The 26,499-nt window shown below is 37.5% G+C and overlaps 1 protein-coding gene across 1 annotated transcript in view; it reads right to left on the minus strand.

Annotated features, from left to right (window-relative positions):
• Positions 1-26,499, minus strand: part of CFDP1 (craniofacial development protein 1) — a 156,684-nt gene that overhangs the window by 90,739 nt on the left and 39,446 nt on the right. Inside the window, exon 5 of the mRNA XM_051974673.1 lies at positions 24,200-24,319. Within this exon, the coding sequence (XP_051830633.1) occupies positions 24,200-24,319 (120 nt within the window). The remainder of the gene's footprint in view (positions 1-24,199; positions 24,320-26,499) is intronic.

The raw sequence follows: 26,499 nt of genomic DNA on the forward strand, positions 1-26,499 counted from the left end.
CTTCCTCTTTTCTCATTCACAACCTCCTCACTGCTTTCTTCAGAACTCCTCCACAGCTCCCCTCTTCAGAACTACTGACGAACTCTTAATTGCCAAATTGAATACCTTTTCCCTCAGTTATCATCCTTCTTTACCTCCCTGCCAGCTGACATGATGCTGAGCTCCATCTCCATCTAGATGCCTTGCACTTTAGCAGCCTAAGTGAATTTCCCAAGGAGCATGTCAGACCAGGTCACCAGCTGTTCTGCAAACTCCAGTGGCTCCATATTACCCCCAGAACCAAAGATGAAGTCATCTGGCTGGTATTTAAAGCCCTTTGTGATCTGGTCCCTTCCTAGCTTTTCCATCTTCTTCTACTTTGTACCCCACCACATACTTGTAAGCCCCAGCCAGGTACCTGCTCATCCTCCCATGTGACATCTCTGCATCCCACCTGTCTCCACACCTTTGCACATCTGGCTGCCTCTGCTCTCCCTCCCTACCTCCACCTCTCATTTTGCCTGGCTTCCTTCAAGACTTTGCTCAAACCCTGTTTTTTGCCAGAGACCTTTCTGATCCTTGCCCAACAACTGAATGCCTTTCCCAGGACAAAGCCTGCTCTTTGTACATTTTAGACATCAGGATTATTCATGTGCTGTCTCCCCTAAGAGAATGGGAGCTTTTTTGAGGGGGGAACCACATTTGCTTTTCTCAGTATTCCCAGTACTTAGCAGGGAGTTGGTCACAATAACGCCCATCCCTACTTTATCTCCTCATTTAGCTGTTGGAGTCCACCTGAACCATGTGGTTTCTAGAATGCTTTTGATCCAAACTCAGACTGTGTAGCAGATAACATTTCCTTCTAAATGACATCTTCAAAAATGAGGCTTTTCACATCCAGCTGAAAGTCATTAAGAGTAAAACAATCAATCTGTTGCATGTCATGATCTGGGCACTTAACAATTCTCTACTGCAGCAAAATTACACTCAATAGATGCCACATAAAACAAGTGGCTACCCTTAACTAGCCATGGCTGTTAGAGAAGAAATAGTGCCTGTGGCGGCAACAACGATATAAAATGAGGGTGACTGGGAAAAATCTGCATCATTCCCAGCAAAGACCTTCAGAGACCAGATTTTACTGCATTGAAGGATTCCTTCCTCTTCAATGGCACAGTGTTTTAAAAGAAAGATTTCAGAGGTGGCTGGAAATATTTTGAATAAGAATAAAGGGAAAGGGCTTAGGAACACAATTTTAAGGCACCAAGGTGACAAAAAGCTTGTTTCTGCAAAGGGAAATATAGTTTGTTAGTGGTGGGCAGTAGGTAGACCATCTATTCTTCAGAGAATCTGGATATGAATTTACTAAGTAATCAGAACACAAACTATAGCTGAGAACACATATGCCTGCACATGAGTTGCCTAAGAAATAATAAAGCAACCAGCAGCAATATGCCTACTGAAGCAGAGAGGATGAGAAGAAAAGAGAAGAATATCACTAAGAGGGGCAGCTACATGGTACAGTGGATAGAGCACCTGACCAGCAAGTCAGAAGGACTTGAGTTCAAATCTGACCTCAGACACTTAACACTTCCCAGCTGTGTGACCCCGGGCAAGTCACTTAACCCCAATTGCCTCAGGGGAAAAAAAGAATACTACTAATGTTCAACTGTTCAGAACAAGTTACATATGACACAATCAATAAGCATTTATTAATCACTTACTGTGTAACAGGCAAACAAAACAAGCATTTATTAATTACTCACTCTATAACAGGCAAATAAAAAGCAAAAGCAGGCTCTAGTCTGCCTTCAAGAAGGTTATGTTCAAATGGAGGAGACAGGTTATAGGTCTGAACAGACAAGGTAAACATAGAATATATGGAAAACAGATTTAGAAGACTGGACAACAGTGGCAAGGGGGACCAGGAAAGGCTTCCTGGAGGAGGTGATGCTGGACTGAGGCTTACAGGAAACTGCAATTCTAAGGATCAATGTTAAGGTGCCTGATGTATGTTTGAAAAACAGAAACATAATAGTTCCTGTTGCCTAGAGAGAATTCCCTGGAGAGGAGTGATTTATTTGAAGAATTAGCTGTATGTATTTCTGTGGTCTATCATCAGCTGCCATTGAATGAACATGCCCCAAACAGAACTCCTTCTCCCGAACGTCCTTATTACTACAGACCTCATCACCAACTTCTCAGTCATCCAGTCAACTAGGTTCACCACTTTGGAGCTATCTCCCAGATCTCCCCTGACCCCTCATGCTGCACTCCATCTTCATGTCCTTCAAATGCCCAAATATCCTCCCCAATCCCCAACCCAATGCCTACTTTCTACCTTTGGCTCTCAGGAGCAGAACAAATGAACATATCCAATCTGAGAAGGGCCACATCAATTAATTCCCCCAAAGTTCCAACCCAGTAACTTTCCAGGCTACCATTTCCCTGTTCCCTATAGATACCATCTAACTCCAGGAGAATGCAAACGTTTTAAGAGTCTTCTTTTTCGGATCTGTATTCCCAACAGCTAGTGCAGAGCCTTGTGCAATAATAAATGTTTAATAGGTGCTTCTTTTATTCATTCATCCTCCACATGTCACTTTTCCTTACTCCCTACATCCAACTGGTTGTCAAATCGAGCTCCACAACGATGCATTGCTAGCACCAGGACGCACAATGCTAGTGCAGCCCTTCTCACCTCTCCCCTGGCTCACTATTACTACTACCAAGTCATCTCCCTGCCCCAAGTCTTTGCTCTCTCCACCACATCCTCTACTTACTTGCCACAGTGATATTCCTAAAGTACCAGACCAAGCTCTGATAGTTCATACTTCCTCTAGAACACATGGACACATATGCAAAAACATCCCACCAGAGACTCACGCACCCTCATGGGAGAGGGTTGGATTCATAGTTGGGACAATTTAAGTTCCAGTCCCATTTCAGATAATGTCTGGGTGACCCTGGGCAGATCACTCAGTCATCATTCTGAAATAACTCTACAATTTTAAGTGGCAGAGAAGCTGCTGATCTGCATCAATCTACATAAAGTCACAAGTCTAGACCCTAATCTCCTCCACCAAAACACAAACACACACAATATGCATGTGTGCATACACATAAATATATGTGAAATATGGATGTGTGTGAGGAAATTGTTTAGGAATCGCTGATCATTTGAATGTTTCTTCAAAAAACCTGACTGATATTTCAGGACAGTAGAAGCATGTGAGGGGAAACTTCCCCATATTGTGGGATAGACACAAAGGACTGTGGTCCAAGTTGTGGTCCAAGAAGCAAGATTATGAGGAATCAGCCTCCCTTTATAGAGTCTAAATAAGAACTCTGAAAAGTTTTCTCTCAAACTTTGAGTGGATGGGTCATGTAGCTTAGAAAATCTGAATTCTTAGGGCCAAAGGAACTTTGCCCAAATGTAGGCTCTACCTCCAAGGAGCAGTAAGCAGTGACTTGCAGCAGAAGTTTAAGGAAAAAGCAAACAGCAGGAAAGCTGATTGTGAATTCCATAAACAGCCTAATACCAAAATCATAACCCTTAGTCCAAGAAGGGAAATTTCCACAGCAACAGCTTGGAGAACAAAGTGCAGATGCAGGAAAACAAGACCGCTTGTTGGAGAAACCTTATTTACCTTGAATGAGTCTAAAGTCTCCACAAAGGAACTAGAATTCACCATAATGTCAAAAGGCTGCCCTGATAGCAACCCCAAGTTCAGTTCTCTTCTGTGAGTATGGTGGATTCGAGCACTCTACATATTTGATTTTTTTTTATAAATCTGTTTCTGGGATCATGTAGATCCTTCATATCTTAGGTTATCACCTTTTAAAAGATGAAATTACTGGCTATCTTGTACCTGACATTCATTAGGAAAAATCCTGAACAGGAGATGAGGATCCTATTACCTACATTTGAAGAATGGCAGACATGAGCGATTGTGAATATGAGATTTTCTTAGCACCTTCAGGTGGCAAAGAAAAAATTTAACCTTTTTAGAAATCAGGACTCAGGACTGAACCTGGATGATGTGAAGTTAGACTCTTTGAGAGGCACTGGACATGAACGCATCCCATATTACTATCTAATATTAATATATACATACTATTTAGCTGATATTCAACATTTATTAAGTATTATGTGCAAGAACTATATGAGGTATTAGAGGAAGAAGATTAAAGAGCACCATATTTTGCAAGTACTTAATGCTTTTTCACAAACTAATAAGATACTCTCCTGCATTGTTAGGGGTATTACAAAATCAAGTAATAGTATGCACACACAAAGCAGTGCATGTTTTGTGCTGGGGGGTGGGGAGAAGAGATGAACAAAAAACTCTGGGAAGTATGAAGGGGAAGGTTTTTGGGACCGGGAGAGGATCAAGAAAAGCTTCCTGGTGGACGTAGCATCTGCCTAGCACAGCTCCACATACAGAAGCCTTAGAGGATGATGTTGTGTCAGTGGAATGAATACCAATTCTAAAAGCTGCTGTACGGCATGGATGTTCAAGTCCACAAATGGGGCCTGCAGCTATAAGGGCATTTCTCCTCTACAGAGATGAATGAGTGTACTGGCACAAAGTTGAGTTCAAAACAAAGGGAATCATAGATTTTAAAACAAAATGAGTGAAAATTCTGCAAACAAATTAGGTTTCCCACATTCTGCTGCTAACCCAATTCAGATTATCTCCAAAGGAGTGAGGTCCCCACCTGCTACAAATGGAGTTTGAGTGACATCTCTACCTTTCTCTGAAAAGCAATGACACCTGCTCTGCAAGGTGGTTCTAGAATCTAACCTTCCTATTGAAAATTAAACCTTTCAAAATGATCTATAATTTAAATAAGAAAAAAAAAAAAAAGGAAATTCAACAAACTCAAAGACTTCCAGGACTTTCTATCAATCAAACCCGAATTTAACAGAAAATTCAACATATAAGAGCTAATGTCAAGTATTAATTTTAAAGAACTCAACATGGACAAACTGTTTAAAAAAGGACAAATTGCTTTTTTTAATATGGGAAATATATACTTTATGTTTAAGATTTACATTGGCAATAGGGTAGTTCAAAAGAAAGATAAAGTAAAAATAGTAAACAGGTTATACAAATGAGGTGCAGAAGAAGAATAAATACAGAAGCATTAGATGGGAGAAGGAAGACTTGTAATTCTGAAAACCTACTCACATCAGGAATGGCTTCAAAGGCAACACTACATATATATACCTTGAAGGGTATAGCACCTTCTAAAATCTATAAAGAATAAGAGGGAAGGAATGGGCAGATGGGGAAGAAAAGGATTGAGAAGAAGACAAGGAAGGGATCCATGGGTAGAGAGAGATTAAGTAATAATAAGCCAAATTATGGAGCAGAATTTAATGAAAGAGTCAGCAGGGATAGGAAAGAAATGTATGTGTGTCTAGAGTGTGTATATGCACGAGACATGTATATATCTACATATGTATATATAAATATATCCTTTCTTAACAACAGTCTTCTTGAGAGGGGGATAAAAGAGAAGGGGGGAGAATAAAATTTTTAAAAATACACAGCAGAGAACAAAAGAATAATTTACAAGGAAGTAAAGAAAAGACAGACACTCATGAATATAATTTCTTCTACTAATACATATACTTTCTTAAATTGGTATTTGTTATATAATATATACATGGTCATATGACAATAGTCGCTTTTGTTTTGTATTGCTTTTCTGTTTTTCTTTTCTCTTATTCTGTTTCTCCAAATAAAATTAAAAATTAAAAATTGAAAAAAATTACACCTTCTATATTAGCCTCATCCTATATCTCACAAGTAAAATGAGCACCCAGAAGGAAAAGGAAAGAAGTCAATTTGCATTTAACCTCGGGCGATCTCTCCTCTAACATGGCACAAAATCTTTATATCTGTAGTCTGGTCGGCACAGTTGACTGTAGGCTTCTTCTACTATTCTTTTTCTCAAACTTCAATAACTATCCTGAAAAAGGAGTTGAAAAAAAATTTTTTTTCCTATAAATTCACATCTAGATGAACAATTTAATCACTCTGCATTTCCTGTCCTCCTCCCGGCAAAACCACAAACGAACCGACCCAACCACGATACTAGCAGCCCTGATTCCAATGCACTTGTCAAGAGAGGAGAAAAAAAGTGATTCAGGAAGGAAACATTTCAGTTCTGTTTTCAAGGCCTTAGTATAGCAGAGAAAAAAGACTGGCTTTACTAACTAACTGTACAAGAAAAAAGCAGGACCTTGCTAGCTTAGAACAGCTCCCAAGAAGAACTGGAGCTCAGCTTTAACTCCAAATGTAGGGGATTGAGGATGAAACAGCGGCTGTTCACTTAACACGCGTCTCCTATAGCAGCTGCTTCCATCTGTCCTGCTTCCCTCTTTCTTTTAAAAAAGCCACTCTTATTTGTGAATGTATCCAGCTACATGTGTTTAATTGAAAAGAAGGCACATTTCCTAGCCCACATTTAAGGAAATAGCATCAACATTCACTTTAATACTTTCACAAACAGATGTGCTAATCTTGCTAAAATACATTTGAATAATCTTATTTATTTTCTTACAAACAATTCCCTTAGCAGGCTTCTCTCCATCAGTTAAAAAAGCAGAAAACAATTTAAATTTGTTCTTTGGTTCTTTTGTTCCTAAGAGGAAGACAATTGGAGAAGAAGGGGAAGCAGTTTTCCTATAAGTTATAATTCTCACAGGACAATCAGTGTAAAAACTAATACATAAACACAAAGTACCACTTATATTATGTTTTTAACTATAGTCAAATATTTAACTCACTGTGGAGACTAATCATCACTTCTTTTTACACACACAGGCATGTCTTCTATATCAGTATGAAAATAATTCTACCTTTGATCACTGGTAATCTTGGCTACTGCTCTGACTCTGGCTGCATCTACCATTTCCTTTGGGGAAGAAAATTAAACAAGAACTTCATAACCTTTCTAAAAAATATGCTAATTTCCAGGAATTAAGACACCTAGAGATCATTTCCTTCATATCTTCCCAGTATCAGATCAATTAGATTTTACTTGCCTGAGGGTAAACTATCAAATCTGGCCTATTGGATAGGCCAAATGCTCTGAGAGACAAAGGAAAGAACATAGATTGATGGTTATTTGGCACCTTTAATAGTGTAAAAGCTTCTGTAATACAAGCTATTATACTCCCCCCCCCAAAAAAAAGAAAGAAAATGCAAATAATTCAAATATGCTGGATTATAGTATTCTGTCTACCACAAACTTGTATATGGCACAGAGTAAATTTCTTTAGCTCTTTCTGTTTTAGTTCTTTCTCTTATAAAGAGGTCACAGGAATACTAAATTATCAAGATAAAACCCTTATTTCCTTCTTGCAAATCCCTCCCCAGACTACAAATGGCTTCGCTGAACATTTTTCAGTGACTATCTATTCATTGTGATTTTAAGCAAAGGGGAAAGAAAAAGAACAAAGAACTAACCCAGAATAGACAAATAGGATGAGAGAAAGCGAACAAAATTAATCACTCAAAAGGCACTTATTAAATACCTACTATATGACAGGAACTAGCTAATAAGCATTTATGAAGAGATTACTATGTGCCAAGCACTTAGCTCTAAGCACTGGAGAAAAACAAAAATATCATCACAGTCTAAGGGAAGGACAGCATAACATTAACAGCATACAAATCATATCCATACAAGAGAAACTGGAGACACAAACAGTAGAAGGCATTTAAGGGGATCAGGAAAGATCTGTAGAAGTAGAATTTTAGCTGGGATTTGGCCATGGAAGCCAGGAGGCAGAGATGAGGACAGAGAATTCCAGGTATGGGGAAAAGTCAGAAAAAATGTCCAGACTCTAGAAATGCAGCATCTTGATGAAGAAATAGCCAGGAAGCCCTTGTCTCTGGATCGAAGAGTATGTAGGAGAGGAAGGAAGGAATAAGATGCCAGAAGACTGGAAAGGTAGGAAGGAAATAGTTTATAAAGGGTTTTTTAAATACAGCCTTTATATTTGATCCCAGAGGTGACAGGGAGCCATAGGAGTTTATTGAATAGGAGGTGATATGGTCAGATCTGAGCTTTAGAAAGATTAAGTTGAAGGCTGAATGGAGGATGAACTGGCATGGGAAAAAGCTTGAGGCAGAGAGACCCACTAATAGGCTATTGCATAGCCCAGGAATGAGTTGATGAGACCCTGCACTAGAGATGGATAATGTCAGAGTTGGGGGTGAGAGATGTACACTAAGGATGTTTTAAGCAGGTCAAACACAGGATCAGACAGAAGACTGGATCTGAAGGGTGAGAGTGAGGAGTCAAGGAGTTAGTGGTAAGCCACGAAAATGCCCTCGGGACAATAATAAGAAAGGGAAAGGGTTTAGGGGGAAAGATGAAGAGCTCAGTTGGGAAGACACCAAGTTTGATATCTACAGGACATCCAGTTTGAGATGTCTAATAGCAGTTCAAAAGTCAAGAGGTTGGGGGACAAGTAAGGGTTGAAGGAGAACAATCACCTGCACAGCAATATTAACTGAATCCAATGCTGATGAGATCAGCAAGTGAGACAGTAGAGAAGGAGAAGAACAGAAAAAGGTTTACAATAGCCCTGGAGGATATCCACTGCTAGAGGGTGTGACCCAATGGGGATCCAACAAAGGAGATTGAGAAGGAAAAATCAGACAGGTAGAAGAAAAACCAGGAGTGAGAAGGGTCACCAAACCCAGAAAGAAAAGGGTACCAAGGAGAAGAGGGTAGCTGATGGTATCAAAAACTGCAGATAGGTGGGGAAGGATAGGAACTGAAAAAAAGGTCATCAGATTTGGCAAGAGATCCCTGGTAATTCTCAGTCAAAAAATAAGATCAGAAGCTGGGCTGCAGAAAATTAAGAGAGAAGAAAGGAAGTGGAAGCATGGATTACAGAAGGCCTTCTCTAGGATCTTAGCCACAACAGGGAGAAGATAAGAGACAATTATTGCTAGTGGGGTCGAGTGGAGTTTTTTTTTTGAAAATGAGAAAGACATGGGAATGTTTGTAGCAGCAGGAAAGCAGCCAGGAGATAAAGAAAGACTGAAGATTAGTTCGAATGGGGATGACAGGAGGATACAATCTGCCTCCTGACTGGTGAGCTTTACCATAGAAGTTTGCTTCCATTCACTACAGTTAGTCTGACACAGAATATGACAGGACACACGTTTGGACAGATGGCAAAAATGCTGGAATGTCTTTTTGCATAACATTATCTCCCCAAAACCTTTGGGCAAGGTGAGTAGAAAACATTTTAAATTATCTCCTTTTACCTTGCTACTAAGGCAACAAAAAGTAAGTGCAGGAAAAGCAGATTGGATTTCTTGCCTGGGAAACCAGCCTCCTGATCACATAGCAGTGTGTGTGAACTCTCTGCTGAGGGAGGTGTCATGAGATTTATTGCTGTGGAAAGACTTCTGAAACTGGAGGGCAAGTCAAGCCATAATAAGAAAAGAGCAGGGACTATAAAATGTCTTATGGAATGAGGAGCCAATTTCTTAACATGTCTGCACTTGAACTGCAGCAAGATCAAGCCAAAATAAAGGACATTCCAATCACATAAAACACACACTGGTGCTATTACTCTGGTCAATACTGTTGATTGAGCACTGGTAATATGTCAAATCCGTCTCCCACCATGAGGACTAATTGTGAACAGACTATATAGAAAAATACCCTCGAGAGAAGAGAAGGATTATTAATTTTCAAAAGCACAAAGTACTATGCTCAGAAGTACTTCTGGATGATTTTTTTAAAAGTAGGTTTTCAAAGGTAACAATGGATAAAAAGCCTAGGAAAAGAAGAAATTATAAGATTTTTAATAAGGACTTAAAAAGAGAAGTAAATGTAAGGAAGGAAAGTGTATGTAAGAACTAAATAAACTAAATAAGGTTTGGGAGATGAGTAACAAATTCTACTGTATTCTAACATGCAAGTATATTGGAATGGATTATCAGCATTCCTGCAGCTAACATTTACATAATACTTTAAGGTTTGCAAAGTACTTTATATCATTTGATCATTACAATGGCTCTGGAAAGTAAGAAGTATTAACTACTCCCATTTTGCAGATGAGGAAACAGAGAGAGTTTAGGTGATTTGCCTAGAATCACAAAATAAGTATCTGAAGCAGAATTCAAACTCAGGACTTATAACTCCAAGTGAAGCACTCGATCCACTATACCATCTAGTCTCAAGAGAAAGGTAAAGGAAGCAAAAAATGACAACCTAGATCCATGAATGAATGAAGCATTTATTAGGCACTTACTACATGTAAAGCAAGGCTCAAAGTGCTGGGGATACAAATAAGAAAGCAAGACAGTCCCTGCTCTCAAGGAATTCCAAGTCATTTGGAACTGTCTCATGGTCCCTATGGTGCAGCAGCATTGATTCTTCTTTAATGCCATTTCCATTCATAAATGCTACTAGCAAGTGTAGATAGAGAACCTTAAAGAATCTTGACGCAGAACCACGAACTTAAAGAGAGTGAATACCTGAACGAAGTAGGAAATCAATCATCTTCAGTGAAAGAAAAAGTTTATATTCGATGTTAAGAGTTTTAAGACATCAGGTATAATTCTAGGGTCAGAATATCAAGGAAGGAAAATGACTCCATTTAATTTAGAAGAATCAGGTACTACTATAACTGAAAAGAAAAAAAGTGATATATTCATCATCCAACATTTGTGAGGTAGACAGAAAACAGTTCATTGTTCTAGAAGCTGTAGGAGACTAATGATAACCAAAACACACTTCTCCCTCACAGCATTTACAGTAGAACAAGGGGGTGAAACACACAGTCCAAACGATCAGAAGAGATACTTCAGCTGTAGTTATCAAAGACAATTTCATGATTTAAGATGGACCTGGAAGGATGAGTCAGATGTCAAAAAGCAGAACAGGCCTTGATTTGTCTGTTGCCCATAAGTAGCTAATTTCCTTAACCATTATGAAAATTACATAATAGATGAAATTTAATTAAAACAAAAGCCTGAGTCATGGACCTTCTCCTTGCTGGGTCAGGAAACAGCACCACGGCTTTTAGCATGGAGCTAACCAAAGCCTGATTTCAAACAGCTTTTAAACACTCTCATACCAATTTTATAAAGACAGATGCTTTACAGAGTCTAAGTTTTCACATAGCTGAGATTCCATCCAGCTCAGCTTGCACGACACTGGAAAACAAACAGCTGATCCTCGTTAGTCCAACAGGAGAGCTGACTTTACCACATCAAGGCGAAGAAATGGAGGTCCAGACTGGTCCGGCCTGGGCTAAATCAGAATGGCTTTCTGAAATAGTCCCAGAAACCAGGACTAAGTTCACTACAGCACAACCCAGAAATATGGCTGGGAAACAGACGTTCTTGTGGTTACTCTTCTGAAAGGAAATTGCCTCCTCTCTTTGTCTTCAACCCTGAGTATGCCCAACAAAGACTAAGGCCAAGAGTGCTTTTTAAACTCCAGTTCTGGTCTAGACAAATTGCTCCATTAACATCTAGCTCGCAGAAAAGGGGGAGAGGGGAAAAGCCTTCTCATTCTTGTGTTTTCACCTTCTGGACTATGCTCCCAAAAGCAACTGAATTAAAGCTTATGTGAGTAATAGTTCAAAGTAGAAAACTAATGTCAAGGCCTAGTTTCTACGGCTCACTCTTAAATGAGCAGCTGCTGAAATGATCCTCATATTCTAATTCAAGTGAAAGCCTTGTTTCTCAGAAAGATGTGCTATTTTATGGTTCAGAACCACCAGAACAACTGGCTAAGCAGAAGGCTTGATATTACTGGAAGAAGGAGAGATTCCTCTATTTTCCCGATGGCAAGGAAGCATTCTGACTGCTGCAATCTGGGAGACATTTCAGCTCAAAATCACCGCGGGCTCTTTGCGGCTAAGTGCTCTGGCAACGGGCCAGGGTTAAGAAGCACAAAGTAATGAGCGAGGACTTGGGACCAGCTTGATTTCCAATCCCTGCCTAAAATAATGAGTGCACAGCTGCCCAACCTCTCCCATAAGAAAAATCTCAACGCCAAATTAAGACATGTATCTGTATGAATATCTTCATTCAGTTATTGTGCCATTTCCTCATCACTTGGTCCGCAGATCAGACAGCATGGGTAGCACTGGGTACCAGCGTAGCTTGGTGGCTGTAGTAAGGAACAACTGACATTCTCTGAGGGGCTCAAACTGTGGAATAACAATTTCCAATAAAGAGAAATGTGACAGAAAATAAACACTTTATCAAATGCAAATATTTTCTTCAAAGTATTAATAAATGAAACTGATCTACAACTCCTCTTAATAATCTGTTAAACTCACCTGAAAATTAAGTTGTCTGAAATACTGATTTTGCATAAACTATGTGACAAAACTGTAGTATAGAATTAATGTTATGGGAAAAATGTATTTTTGGTAAAGTTTTTTTTTCTTTAAAAGTCTATTTAGAGGGAAAAGAAGAAAGGAATTCAGAAATCTCAACTACAGCAGAAGTTACTGACAAGATGATAATTATTAAAACTACTCAGATGGAAAACCTAGCACTTTTTTTGTGTTGCAAAAAGGCAGTGCTTAAAACATGTAACTTTAGCAAAGCATGTTTTTATTAATAGGAAATATGTAAAAATTGTGCCACATATACAAGTCTCATATCAAGATACTAATCTAATTATGCAAAGAAAAATATAAACAATCTATCACTCAAGCAGATTTGAATATGCTTCTTGATTATAGTTCTCCATAGAAAGATTCTCATAAGGGGTACTCTGCCCTCTAGAGCCCCATCAAGGAACTTAGGAAACAATCCAATTCAATCATTTGTACAATCTAAAAACTAAACTAGTTCTACTTCACTCCCATGGAAAAAAAAAAACCATTATTTTAATACACTAATTCCTTTTTATAAATACAAGTCTTTATATTTTTGGATAAATTATCTGATGTCTATTTTAAATTCAACATGTTCCCAACAAATTCTGAACTTTCTCAAAACCAAATCTTCCCTTTCTTTTTAAAAAACGCTTCCAGCCTCTTGGTTATTATGCAAAACTAAAGGTTTGCGGTCACTATGGATTATTTTCTTGCTCTTGATTCTGGCATCTAATCAGCTGCCAAGTCCTATTAATTTTCTAGCATTCTTTCTCTTCTACACACTTCTATTATTTATCACCACTCTAGTTCAAGCCTTCATTACACCTTTCATCTAAAGAAATGGTTCTCCCAAAATTATTTTTATAACAACTCTATGATATTATATACTAATTAATATATAAATATACACCTTTTCTAACTATATAATCTATGTAAGAACACATTTTCTTTATATACTTTAAGCAACATAACTCAACAGATTGAATACAGAAGCCGATATTAAAAATTAAAAAGATTTGTAAAAAATATGTAAAACAATGCCAGTCTTCTCAACAAATTTATTAGAAAATAGTTATTTTTCATGAAAAATATTAATGTCAATATGTAATTGATTCATTATTATTGTTTTAAACAATATAGAGAATACAATAAGTAATATATATAAATAGAAATTATCCACAATATAAAGTGAATTAATAAATACTTTTTAAAATTTATCCATTTTTGAATTCCAATACGGTAAATATCAATAGATATAACACATATAAACAAAAAGTCTTTAGGGTCTTCAATGGCTTTGCAATATTTTATTTATTTCCCAATCATATATAAAGACAACTTTTAATATTCATTTTTTAAAGTTTTGACTTCCAAAGTTTCTCTTTACCCCAAAAAAGGTAAGCAATTTGATAGATTATACAAATGTATTCATGCAAAACATATTTCCATATTAGTCATGTTATGAAAGAAGTCACAAGAAAAAACAAAAACAAAAACAAAAACCACCCCACAAAACATTAAAGTGAAAAAATGGCATGCTTTGATTTGTGTTCAGACTCCATTAGTTCTTTCTCTGGAAGTGGATAGCATTTTTCATTACGAATCCTATGGAATTGTCTTGGATCCCTGTATTGACATGAACAATTAAGTCATTCATAGTTGATCATCATACAACACTGCTGTGATTGTAGTACAATGTCTGCCCCTCAATAACTTCAAAGAGTTTGAAGGGTCCTATGGCCCAAAATGTTGAGAAACAATTATTTCAACTACTAACCAATTTCTCCAACATCAGAGTCTTCCAATTTATCCTTCTACATACTTTATGGTTTCCTTAACCATAGCTCTAAACTCATTACTGCCACACTGATTCCTCATCAATTCTGAACAAAACTGCCTTCTTGTCTTCATGATTCGCTCATGCTATTCCCTCTCTATTTGTAATCTCTTTTCTGGAAATGTCAAAAACCTTACCTATCCTCAGATCCAGATCCAGCTCAAATGTCATCTGCTCCAAGAAACCTTCCCTAAATCCACTGATGTCAAGTGATCCCTCTTTCAAAATTTCTCTTAATCTCAGAAGCTTTTTGTAATTCTTAAGCTACATACTATATTTTACCTTATTCTGTATTTATCTTATCTATCCTGTATTGTCTTTCAAAGTCTTCTTCATCCTTGTATCCCCAAGACAGTGTCTTAGATTTGGTAGATGCTTAATAATTATTGAATTGAATTTGTCACTTATAAAGAATAAGTGCTTCCTATCCTTGCTTCTAATTAGCATGGTATTCAAACCCAAAAAGATTCTGACCCCTTTCTCAGCTTTAAAAGAGCATCAAAGGAACCTGCTGTGCTGGAGACAGCCATTGACCAATGTGTGAATTAGAATTTGAAACTGCGGTATATAACTTGGAGCCAAACAATATAACCATACAGCATAACTATTGTGTTAAAGAAATGGGCATTTATTTCAAGAAGAAATAGACCTAAAGAAAGGTCAATATATCAGAAGGCAAATTAAGAATTAGATCCTAAATCCATAGTTTTAAAATATTGTATTGTTTTTAAGAAGAAATCAACTTCTCTTTCAAAGAAGTTTATATCTAAAGTATGTAATTTCACTGGAAAATTCTAAAGAACATAATCTGGTAGAGAAAATTGCTCTTTTTTTTTTTTTGAGTATGTATCTTTGCCACTTATGTAGGATTGTAAGATATTAAAAACAATTCTATTAACTAATTTCCCTCTGAAATCTTGAATTATCTAGCCACACAAGTCAATATTTATTTCTCTATCCTAACCCTGAATGACACTATATACTTCCAGAAGGAATTTTCAGTAGGCCACAGTATTTACTGACAGTATTTAGACTGTACTGACAGAAGCCAGGTGGCAATATAAAGCATTTAACTGCCATGGTAACAGCCTTCTTCCACTGAAGATTTATCATTTGATCTAATTTATTAGCTCTGATGAGATTTCATCCGTGTTCTGAGTGACAAGTAAAGTTTCAGGCACAATTTCTCTTTCCCCTTTAGGTCAGGAGAGGAAAGATCATCAGGAAAAAAAAAAAAAAAAACAAAACAGCAATTCTTTGGAATTATCCCAAATCTTCATCTTTCATCAACATCTCTCTCTGAAAAAATGAAGTCAGAATTTCCTCCCCTGATTTCTCCAGTATACATTGGCTCAGCCACTGCTCAGGGCTCAGAATGTGAATTTTCTACATCTATCAGTTCCAGCCTTCTTCAAACAATTAAGAAAAATCCTTCCTAGGGAAGGAGGGGGAATCTTTTTAAATTTTAGGATGTGAACAGACAATTCTCAGATGATAAAATTAAAGCCCTCTATAGTCATATGAAAAAATGTTCCAAATCACTATACATTAGAAAAATGCAAATTAAGACAACTCTGAGTTATCACTTCACACCTCTCAGATTGGCTAAGATAATAGCACAAGATAATGATAAATGTTGGAGGGGATGTGGGAAAACTGTGACACTAATGCATTGCTGGTAAAGTTATGAAATGATCCAACCATTCTGGAGAGCAATTTGGAACTAAGCTCAAAGGGCTATCAAACTGTGCATACCCTTTCAACCAGCTCTATTAAAAATGAGGATAAGGTGCTTGTAGAAAGGCTTGGATTCACATGAACTGATGCTGAGTGAAGCAGAAGCAGGACTACATTGTATACAGTAATAACAAGATTATGCTATAATTAGCTATGAAAAGACTTGGTTCATCTCAATAATTCAATAAGCCAAGGCAATCCCAATAAAATTTGGATAGAAAATGCTATTTGCATGCAGAAAGAGAACTATGGAGACTGAATATAAATCAACATATTCTATGTTCACTTTTTTGTTGTTTTCTTCTGGGTTTTTTTTTTTGTTGTTGTTGTTGTTGTTCTGATTTTTCTTTCTTAACATGATTCATAAAGAAATGTGCATTTAAAAAAAATTAATACAGGGACAGCTAGATGACACAGTGGATAGAGCACCCGCCCTGAAATCACAAATACCTGAAGTTCAAATCTGGTCACTTCCTAGCTGTGTGACCCTGGGCAAGTCACTTAATTCCAACTGCCTCAGAGAAAAAAATTAATACCTATGTATAACCAGAAAAAATAAAACAATTAAAAATTTAAAAATAAACAAATAAAAATTTCCTTCTATTTCTAATTCATTTAATTTTCAGGTACAACAACTGCAAAAGGAAGAGTAAAAAAGTTAGAAACAAGCCAAGCAGACGAATATATCTAATATATCATAGAATTTAGATTTGGGGGGAAAGCACAGGCCCTTATAATCCCATCAGGAAGCTCACAATTTCAGAATAGATAATTAAGTTCATACTAATAGGAGTTTCATTTAATTTGTATGGGTAAGTATATAAAACATCTGAGTATTCTATAAACAAGATTTCTACATACTCTAATACAGAATCTCAAGAGTGGGGAAGAACCTTTGAACTTAACTTTATCAGAACAGAAATTCCCTCTATATCCTCCTGACAGGCAGTCGACCAGGTACTCAATCTCCTGGAGATCTCCAGTGATGGGGAACTCTTTACCCCCAAGGAAGCACACTCTACTTTAGGCCAGTCCTGAAATCCAGTTGAGACCTGCCTCCATAATTTCAACCTACTGCTCATATCTCTGCCCTCTGGGGCTAAGAAAAGCAAAACTTTTTCACATCTGAAGATAACTATTATGTTCCCTTTTGGTCTTTTTTTCTCCAGACTAAGCATTCTATTCATGGTCTCCAATTCTTTCACCACAGCTCACAAATGTTCTTCTGGATGTAATCCTGTTTGTCAATGTCTTTCCTAAACTAAGGTGCCCAGAACTCAATACAACATTACAGAATGCAACACAATGAAAGGGACCATCGTTTACCATGTCCCTTCCTTTGGACACTTAAATGGATCGGTGATCTCATCAATTTAGACACTCCTTCTCAATATAGAATACAATCCCATTCTATGCTTTGTCCTCCTAACAAATATTAAGAGATTCCGCCCAAAAGGCTGGAGTGAGGGTGGTCAGGGAGTTTCCTCTGTTTCTCTTGACATTACATAGATACAGAAAGAAAAAGTGGGCTATCCATTTCTTTTAGCTTACTTCCCCTACATTACTAGCTCACTTCTTTTCTGATCTTTTATCTACCTTTCTGATGATATCCTCACATTAAACTTTCCACTTATAAAATAACACATTGCAGCCTGCTCATATTTACCATAAGCCTCTCTATTGACTTATGTATGAATTAGAACTTTAAGTATTTCAAAACTGTGATCTATACCTTGGAACCATGCAGCATGACAAAGAAAATATTTTTGGTCTTAAAAAGATGGGCCTTTACTTCAGGAAAAAATTTGACATCTGAGCCTTTTTGGTAATTTAAGTATATTTGTTTTAAACAATGAGGGAATTGTTTCTTCCCTTTTTTGTGAAAACTGAAACAATTTAAGTTTAACCTTATTTCAAAAGCTCCTCTGACAGGGCCTAAAAAATTCATATATCATAACTGTCTGATCTGTCAAGATTAGAATTATGAAAATGAACAAAAGGTGAAACCTTTTTCCCACCAATGGGACTGGGACTGATTTTTGTTTCTTAAGTGGAAAACTCAATAATAATCCAACAATTTGAACATAACTTACATTTTAAAAAACTATACAAAAGGGGCAGTTAGGTGGTGCAGTGGATAGAGCACCAGCCCTGAAGTCAGGAGAACCTGAGTTCAAATCTGATTTCAGACACTTAATACTTCCTGACTGTATAACCCTGGGCTTGTCACTTAACCCCAATTGCCTCAGGGGGAAAAAAAAAAGATTCAAGTCAAAGGGAAAGGGTGGAGAAAAAGGAGGGCCAGAAAAAGGAGAGACATGTGGAGTGGCATAATGGGATGAAAGAAGTGAGGAGGGTGGGGGGTGGAGGGTTTATCCTCTTCAATTCTCATGGAGCCAGCTAAACACTGAAGCCTTAATTAAAACAAGTCAAAGCTTTCACAAGGGATACCAATCCAGCAGATCAATGGTGGAATAAGGGAAAAGCTAGGCTGAAGCCTCTAGCCATTTGAGACTCAGAAATTCTGTTACAAGTTACTAAGCGATAGGCTAATAATACTTATGGGGCACATCCTCACAAGCACAGCTTGCTTATACCTGTAGTCATATTTTATAGATCAGTTTGCACATATCTTATCTACCCGAAAGTTGGCTTTTGAACTTATTCCAATACTCCGGTTTATCTAAAGATTTCTTTATTTCTCTGTTCCCAGCATCCAAAAACTCAGCACTTTATAGCTAGTCCCAGACTAGACCATGCTTCACTACCCCATCCCAAACTCTCAGTGACTCAGAACCCACGGTAAGAGAGCATCTGGGAGCCATGGGATCATGGGAACCCAGAGACAAACCAGAGTGTTGCTTTTTCTACTGCCAAAACACAGAGAGAACATCATTACTGCCTTTGACTCCTGCCTCTAATTAGAGTCGGGTGTTTGGCTCTCTCCATTCCCAAGCATAAACCTTGGCTTTTTATAGCCCAACTAGTGTTCTATGCTAAACATGGCAGAGGAAATACATTTCTAGCTACAAACATTTGCTCTTCTCAAAATGCTGTCCTTGTTCATTAGCAAGAGAAGAACAGGATGTTTTATCCCTGTTCTGTTTTTACTGTATTGCTTAAATCTGTTTAGAGAGACAAAAAGTAAACAAATACAGTGCTTTTACTGGCCAATTCTGAAAAAGACAGTTTCCTAAAATGAAGATGATAAAAGCAGGAAGAGAATTTATTTCACTGAATTAGAATAATTTTTGCCTAATAAATTGTATTATTCATGAAAATTCTCCCTTTGAAAAGCTTTTCCATGCTCTGCTCATTCATAGCCAGGGACAGACACTATATTTTTTGCAATGACAGAGCATGCCAGTTTGGACAGCTCAGCAAACTCCCAGCAGAGTCAAGCTTCTCTGGGCCCTGTACCTTTCTCAAGCACAGACACACCTGTAGGATCTCAGAGTTCAATTCAAACATATGCTGCTCAGCCCCTCAGAGAGTCAGCTTCTGGACTTATTTCAAAAGTCAGTGTTCTCCGAATCCAGCCAATTCTGGATTCCATTCCAGCAATCTGGAATTATGCTCAAAAAGTTATCAAACTGGTCATATCCTTTGATCCAGCAGTGCTACTACTGGGCTTATATCCCAAAGAGATACTAAAGAAGGGAAAGGGACCTGTATGTGCCAAAATGTTTGTGGCAGTTTTGTTTGTAGTGGCTAGAAACTGGAAAACGAATGGATGCCCATCAATTGGAGAATGGTTGGGAAATTGTGGTATATGAATGTTATGGAATATTATTGTTCTGTAAGGAATGACCAGCAGGATGAATACAGAGAGGACTGGCGAGACTTACATGAACTGATGCTAAGTGAAATGAGCAGAACTAGGAGATCATAATACATGGCAATAACAAGATTATACAATGATCAATTCTGATGGATGCGGCTCTCTTCAACACTGAGATGATTCAAATCAGTTCCAATTGTTCAGCAACGAAGAGAATCAGCTACACCCAGAGAGAGAACTATGGGAAATGAGTGTGAACCACAACATAGCATTTCAACTCTTTCTGTTATTGTTTGCTTACATTCTTGTTTAACTTCTCAGATTTTTTTCTTTTTTTCTAGATGTGATTTTTCTTTTGCAGCAAGATAACTGTATAAATATATATATATGTATTATATGTATATATATATATATATGTGTGTGTGTGTGTGTGTGTGTGTGTGTGTGTATTGGATTTAACATATACTTTAACATATTTAACATGTATTGGATTACTTGCCACCTAGGGGAGGGGGTGGGGGGAAGGAGGGGAAAAGTTGAACAGAAGGTTTTGCAAGGGTCAATGTTGAAAAATTACCCATGCATATGTTTTGTAAAATAAAAAAATGTTTAAATTAAATTTTAAAAAATCTGAGTAGGTCATTTTGCCAATTATTTTTCTGACTTGTGGACCCTTCTCTTCACTCTCCTAGTTATTCCCTGGGTTTTCTCCTCCTGTCCTGGGTACAGCAATCTGAAAAGGTCACATCAGTGTTTTGGATCAGCTCGCCATCCCTGTGTCACACCCTTCAAAGTCATCACCAGGTATTTTCTAACTAACTAATGTGGGCCAGTGTGATGGAGCTAGAAATGCAAAGAATGAAACAATCTCTATTCTCCAGAATTTTACAGTCAATTAAGGAGAAAACACATACAAATATCAGGATGTGCAGAACAAGTACAGGTTCACTAGCGACTGAGATCAGAAAAGTTTCATTCATGAAGAGGTGATGAATGAGCTGAATCTTGGAAGAAGAGTTTTATGAGCTAGACTCATCACAGTGTGGCCGAGACATGATGGACAGCCAGGGGTAAGTGTACACGAAGAACAGAGGGGGTAAGATTGTAACTATGAGGTTATGAAGATGGGGTCACAGCATCAGAAATTCAGAGATAGAGAGAAGGGAACTCTCAAGCCCAAACCCTTCACATTACAGATGAATACATGGGTACAGATGTTTTGTACCTTGGTAATTTTAGGAATTTTTGGCCTGAGATCATATTACTAATAAGTATCTGAGCTGGACCTTAAATCTAACTCTAACCTTACTCAAATTGTGAGCTGGGGATAGGTTGTGAAGAACATTAAAAGTCAAACAAAGGCCTTTATACCTTATCCTAAAAACACTAGAGAGTCATGGGAGTTTATTGAGTAAGGGATGTTAAGGTTAGATTTGTGTTTAAAGAAAATCTCTTTATATAAACAGGCAGTTATCAGACAAACAAATCAAAACAATCTTATTGTTTCTAAATCACTACCAACTGCAGATTAAAATGGATATGAATGCAAATTAAAACAACTCTGAGGTACCACCTCACATCTAAGAGATTGACTAATATGACAGGAAAAGGAAAATTATCAATGTTGGGGGGGATATAGGAAAACTGGGATCAGTTGCTGGAGCTATGAATTGCTCCAACTATCGTGGAGAACAATTTGGAACTATGGCCAAAGAGCTACCTGCAAATTCCAGAAGTTTAGAAAAAGAGAAAGGGGGGAAGGGAACCTATCTATATAATAATATTTATAGAGCTCTTTTTAAGGTAGCTAAGAAATGGAAATCAAAGGAATGCCCATCATATGGGGAATGATTGAACAAGCTGTGTTATTTGATTATGATGGAATATTATTGTGCTATAAGAAATAAGCAAGATGATGTCAGAAAAATCTGGACAGACTTAAATGAACTGATGCAAAGTGAAATAAGCAGGACCAGGAAAACATTGTACACAGTAACAACAATACTGTAAAATGAAGAATTGTAAATAACTTAGCTATTCTCAGCAATACAATGATCCAAGACAATCTCAAAGGACTCATAATGCTATTTGTCTCCAGAGAAAAAAGTGATAATTGTCTGAACAGATCAAAACATATTTTCTTTCTTTCCTTCCTTCCTTTTTCACACACTCTTTCTCATACAAAATTACTAATATAGAAATAAGTGTTTTTGTTTTACATGATTGCACATGTAAAACCTATATCAGACTGCTTACCATTGCAAGAAGGGGTTAGGGAAAGAACAAAATTTGGAATTAAAAATTTTTAAAGGAAAAAAAATGTTTAAAATTGTTTTAATATCATATAACTGAAGAAAAAAATAAATTATTATTTAAAAAAAACACAAAAGAAGTCACTTTGGCAGCTGAACAGAGGATGGAAAAATGTGAAGCAAAGACAACCAATTAGGAAGCCACTGTAATAGTGTAGGCCAGCAACGATGAACAAGGGATGTGGAGATGTGAGCAGAGAGAAGGGATCAGACGTAAAAGGTATTGTGGAGGTTGGGACGGATAAGTGACCGGCTAGGGAAGGTGAGAAGGAGCCAGGCGTGGAAGAAAACTCAAGGCTCCTGCCCTGCAGGAGCAGAAAAATGCTGGGGTCTGGAAGGAAGGAGGAAGAGTCCTTGGGAGGATGGCAGGCTCTGCTTGGGCTATCCTGAGTTCATGAGGTCTTTGAGCATCCAGCCTGAAATGTTTACTGAGCATTGATGGAGTGAGGCTGTGCCCGCCCATCCTCCCCCTTGTACACTCGCGGGCTATGTCTTTAACCAGACCCTGTCTTCCAACTCTGGGCATTTTCTCTGGTCATCTCCTGAGTCTGGAATGTTCTCCATTTTCATTTCTGCCTCTTGGATTTCCTGGTTTCCTTTAAGTTCCAGCTCAAATCTCACCAAGAGGAAATCCTTCCCAGTCCCTTTTAATTTTATCTCCTTGCCTCTCTGGCTTTATCCTTTAAATAGCCTGTTTGTACACAGCTGTTTGCATGTTGCCTCCAGTAACACTTTTTGAGAACGGGCACTGTCTTCTGCTTGTCTTTGTATCCCCAAGTTAGCCCACTGTCTGGCACATAGTAGGTACTTAACATGTAATGGCTGACTGAAGCTCAAGGACAAAACTGGAGCTATGTGTGTCTGTCTATATAAACACACAACACAGCTCAACAGATATATAGAGAGAAAGAAGCTCTCCTTTTAGGCACATTGTCGTCATCTCTACAGTAGCAGCAAGGACAAGCCTTTTTACCTTTGAATTTTTATATGGCCATTACACTGTAGGTTTACCATGGACAAGGACTACTGTCAATGAGGCTGCACTACTGAAACAAAATCTTTCTAAAAACAGAATAAAGATTTCTACTGTACCAGACTGAGACCACTGCCATAATATTTAAGTTCTATATGCAACCTGACAAATTGTTAAAGTGCTCATAACTAAAGAAAACATCACATAAACTTGGGATGATGCTTTCCTGAAAGGAGATGACACTATCATTTAAGCATCTGAATTATTATCCATTATACCTAGAAGTTTGCAATTCAAAGAAGTGGACAGAATAATAGCTAAACATCATGCTTTTTTTCCTTTTTTTTTTTTATTAAAGCTTTTTATTTTCAAAATATACAGATGGATAATTTTTCAAAATTGACTCTTGCAAAACCCTGTGTTCCAGATTTTCCCCTCCTTTCCCCAACCCCTCCCTGAGAAAGCAAGTAATCCAATATATGTTATACATGTTAAAATATAGAACATCATTCTTTCTTTATGTCATCTGTCAAGACACCTGGAATATGTTTTGCCTGAAACCATCAAATATATCATTAATGCCTAATTCTTTATAACACATGGCCACAAGTTTCTCAAATGGCATTATAGCTATCTCCTTCTTATAAAGGAATTAGAACTCTGAACTGAAGGAGAAGTTTTTCATTTCTTTGGAAGAAATATTATTCATTTTTACAGGCAGAAATAGTGTTCATGAAAACCAGAGGGAAGAAAAACAATAGATTCTTGAAAACAATATATCTGGTATTGTTTCTCATTGAATTTTTCTTCTCTTAACTTCCCATGAGGTGGACCAATTACACTTAAATATTTATAGCCAAGAGAAAGAGAAGTCTAAGGAATATCTATTTTAGATTAACAAGTACTAATTGAGCATTTACTTTGTCTTCAGTGTTGTGCTTGGTAATGAAAACCTGTACTTCTTTGGGCCAACAAGGATTGAAAAAAATCTATCTCAGCTTTTTTTTTCCAATTTCTATTTGCCACTATTTCAGGTCCCAGACATTATGAAGGTAAATTTATACAGCATAACAACCTCCTAAGAATCATGACAGCTAAAGATGAGGCAGGTAACGACTACAAAGACCACTTTGTTTCCTTCATCCTCCAAGAAGTCAAGGTCATCACCTGAAATCCAAACCCAGGTACTCACCCCGAGCCTGTTGGGAGTGCCGATGGTGCTGAAAGGACTCCAGTCTGTGGCTTTTCTTTCTCGTTCTGCTTAAAAAAGGATTTGGCTTCTTTCGATGCTGCATCCACTTCCTTAGTCACCCTATTTCACAGAAAGAAGAGAAACATCAGTCAAATTAATAGCTCCTTCAAATGGGGAAAGAAGAAGTAGAAGAGTCACATATTAGAAATGGGACCTCAAAAATTAGTTTTCATTCAAACTCTTCATTTTACAGATGAGAAAGCAGATATCCAAATAATTAAAAACCATGGGCAAGTCTATACAGTTGTCAGACTTGGCTGAAGCAGAGCAAAAACTGAGGTTTTCTGACTTTCAATCTTCTGTTTTCTTAATATACAACATTATATCTTTAGGAGACAAGAGAGTTCAATTCAGTTTTAAGTTCTCACCCTGCTCTCAAGGAAGTTTAGGCTTACATATTCAACTCTCAAATATTTCTGGTCTCACGAGACTAAAATGGCTTACAAGTATCTGAATCTGCCATGCCAACAAAATATATTCCAGACATTCAATGTAAACTCCATCCCAATTTGCAGCCAAATCACAAAAGACATTTAACAAGTTAAAAAAAATAATAACTACTTATCTTGCTTAAATACCAATTCTTTCTTCAGCCCGCCACACATTTTGTATTTATGCTCTGCCAGGTTCTAACCTCATGGAATAGGATGCCCCTCTCATCACCAAGCTGCCAACTCAAGCCTTGCCACCACTTCCCTTTGATTGAAGGGCTAAAGGGTAGAGTACCAATCTCCCTCCAGAGTCTTCCTTTATCATGGTAGAAACTGGATTGCCAACTCACCCCACCCTGCACCTGCAGCTTTGCCTGGTTTTCACTAGATGGAATGAGGATCTTGTGCCCTTTTGTCTCCTTTCCTGTGTTTCCTATAAAACTGTAAGCCCCTCGAGGGCAGCAACTATCTTTTTCTTATTGAAATTCCCAGTGCTTATCACAGTGCATGTACATAGTAGGCATAAGTATTTACTGAATTAAATTAATAACCAATTTCATTTGCATCTTCTCAATAAGAATCTTCTCTTTCAGTTATCTTATACATTCAAAAACACATGTTACAATGGGGCCTTTTCTCACATGGTTCCCTTCAAACGGAATGCATTCTATTAACTCTTCTTTACTTTCCCAAAAGTGTGTTTACCTTTCAAAGTCTAATCCAATTCTATCTCCTTTATTAAACTTCCCTGCTTATTTCTCCCTCACAATCATCTGTCTCTTCTCTAGGTCTTATAGCATTTGTTGCCTTCACACAATTTAGCATTTAAGTATATATTGCACTGTATTTTCCTCTAATCATTTTTATAGCTACATCTATTGTTTCTATGAGCAAATGACAAAATGTCTGAAAAGCTGAAATTATGTGGTGTACTTCTTATATATCAAATACAAAGACTATGTACTATGTATATCCCAAACGTTAATATGTAATTGCTGGATCACACACAGAGTAAGGTAAAGAAAAAACAAAACAAAACATTTCTTTTTGCTGACAAGAAGTTCTCAAAATTGGAGAAAGAAATTTCAGTTTAATATGACAGAATGAAAGGTTGTATGGGCACCCAGTTCTCCCTACATACAACAACAAAAATCTAAAAAAGGCACTAGATCCAGAAATCTAAAGAAAACATCATCCTCTCATTTCCCCCTCATGAAATCAAAACTACATAAACAGACAGCCTGAAGTCTATGTGAACCCTGCCACTAGAGAAGTCAGTGAAAGTACTGGTAAACAATAGCAAAACTATTTTTAATTTATAATTTTAGCACATATATAATGAAAAGGTTTGTAAAGTGTTTTCTATATGTTATCTCCTTTGATCCTTACAACAAGAAGGTAGGTACCATTATTATCACCCCCAGTTTATAGATGAGTAAACTGAGACAATATTTAAGTGACGTGTCCTGGCTCACAGCCAGTTAAGTGTCCAGGCTTGAACTCCAAGCTGCCTCTCACATGCCAGTCCCCCGGGAGTGAGGTGTTGATGGTATGGAACAGGTGCTCTCTTCCCCAGAGACAAAAAGCCTAGAGAGTGAAGTTCCAAGGGAGTGGGATCTGCAGCACTCACTCATCCTGAGCTTGCAGACCAGAGACGCTCAAGTTAAACCCTTAAAGGAGCCTGTTTGTGATAAAAAGCCAATATTCATGCCTTTTTTGAATCTAGTTTTGTTCTGCTGACTAAAAAACTTCTCCACAGCCAGATTTTAGGAAGTGGATCTGTTAATTGAAGTAGCTCATTCCTCCTTC

Source organism: Antechinus flavipes, chromosome 2 (genome assembly GCF_016432865.1).
Source record: "Antechinus flavipes isolate AdamAnt ecotype Samford, QLD, Australia chromosome 2, AdamAnt_v2, whole genome shotgun sequence".
NCBI lineage: Eukaryota > Metazoa > Chordata > Mammalia > Dasyuromorphia > Dasyuridae > Antechinus > Antechinus flavipes.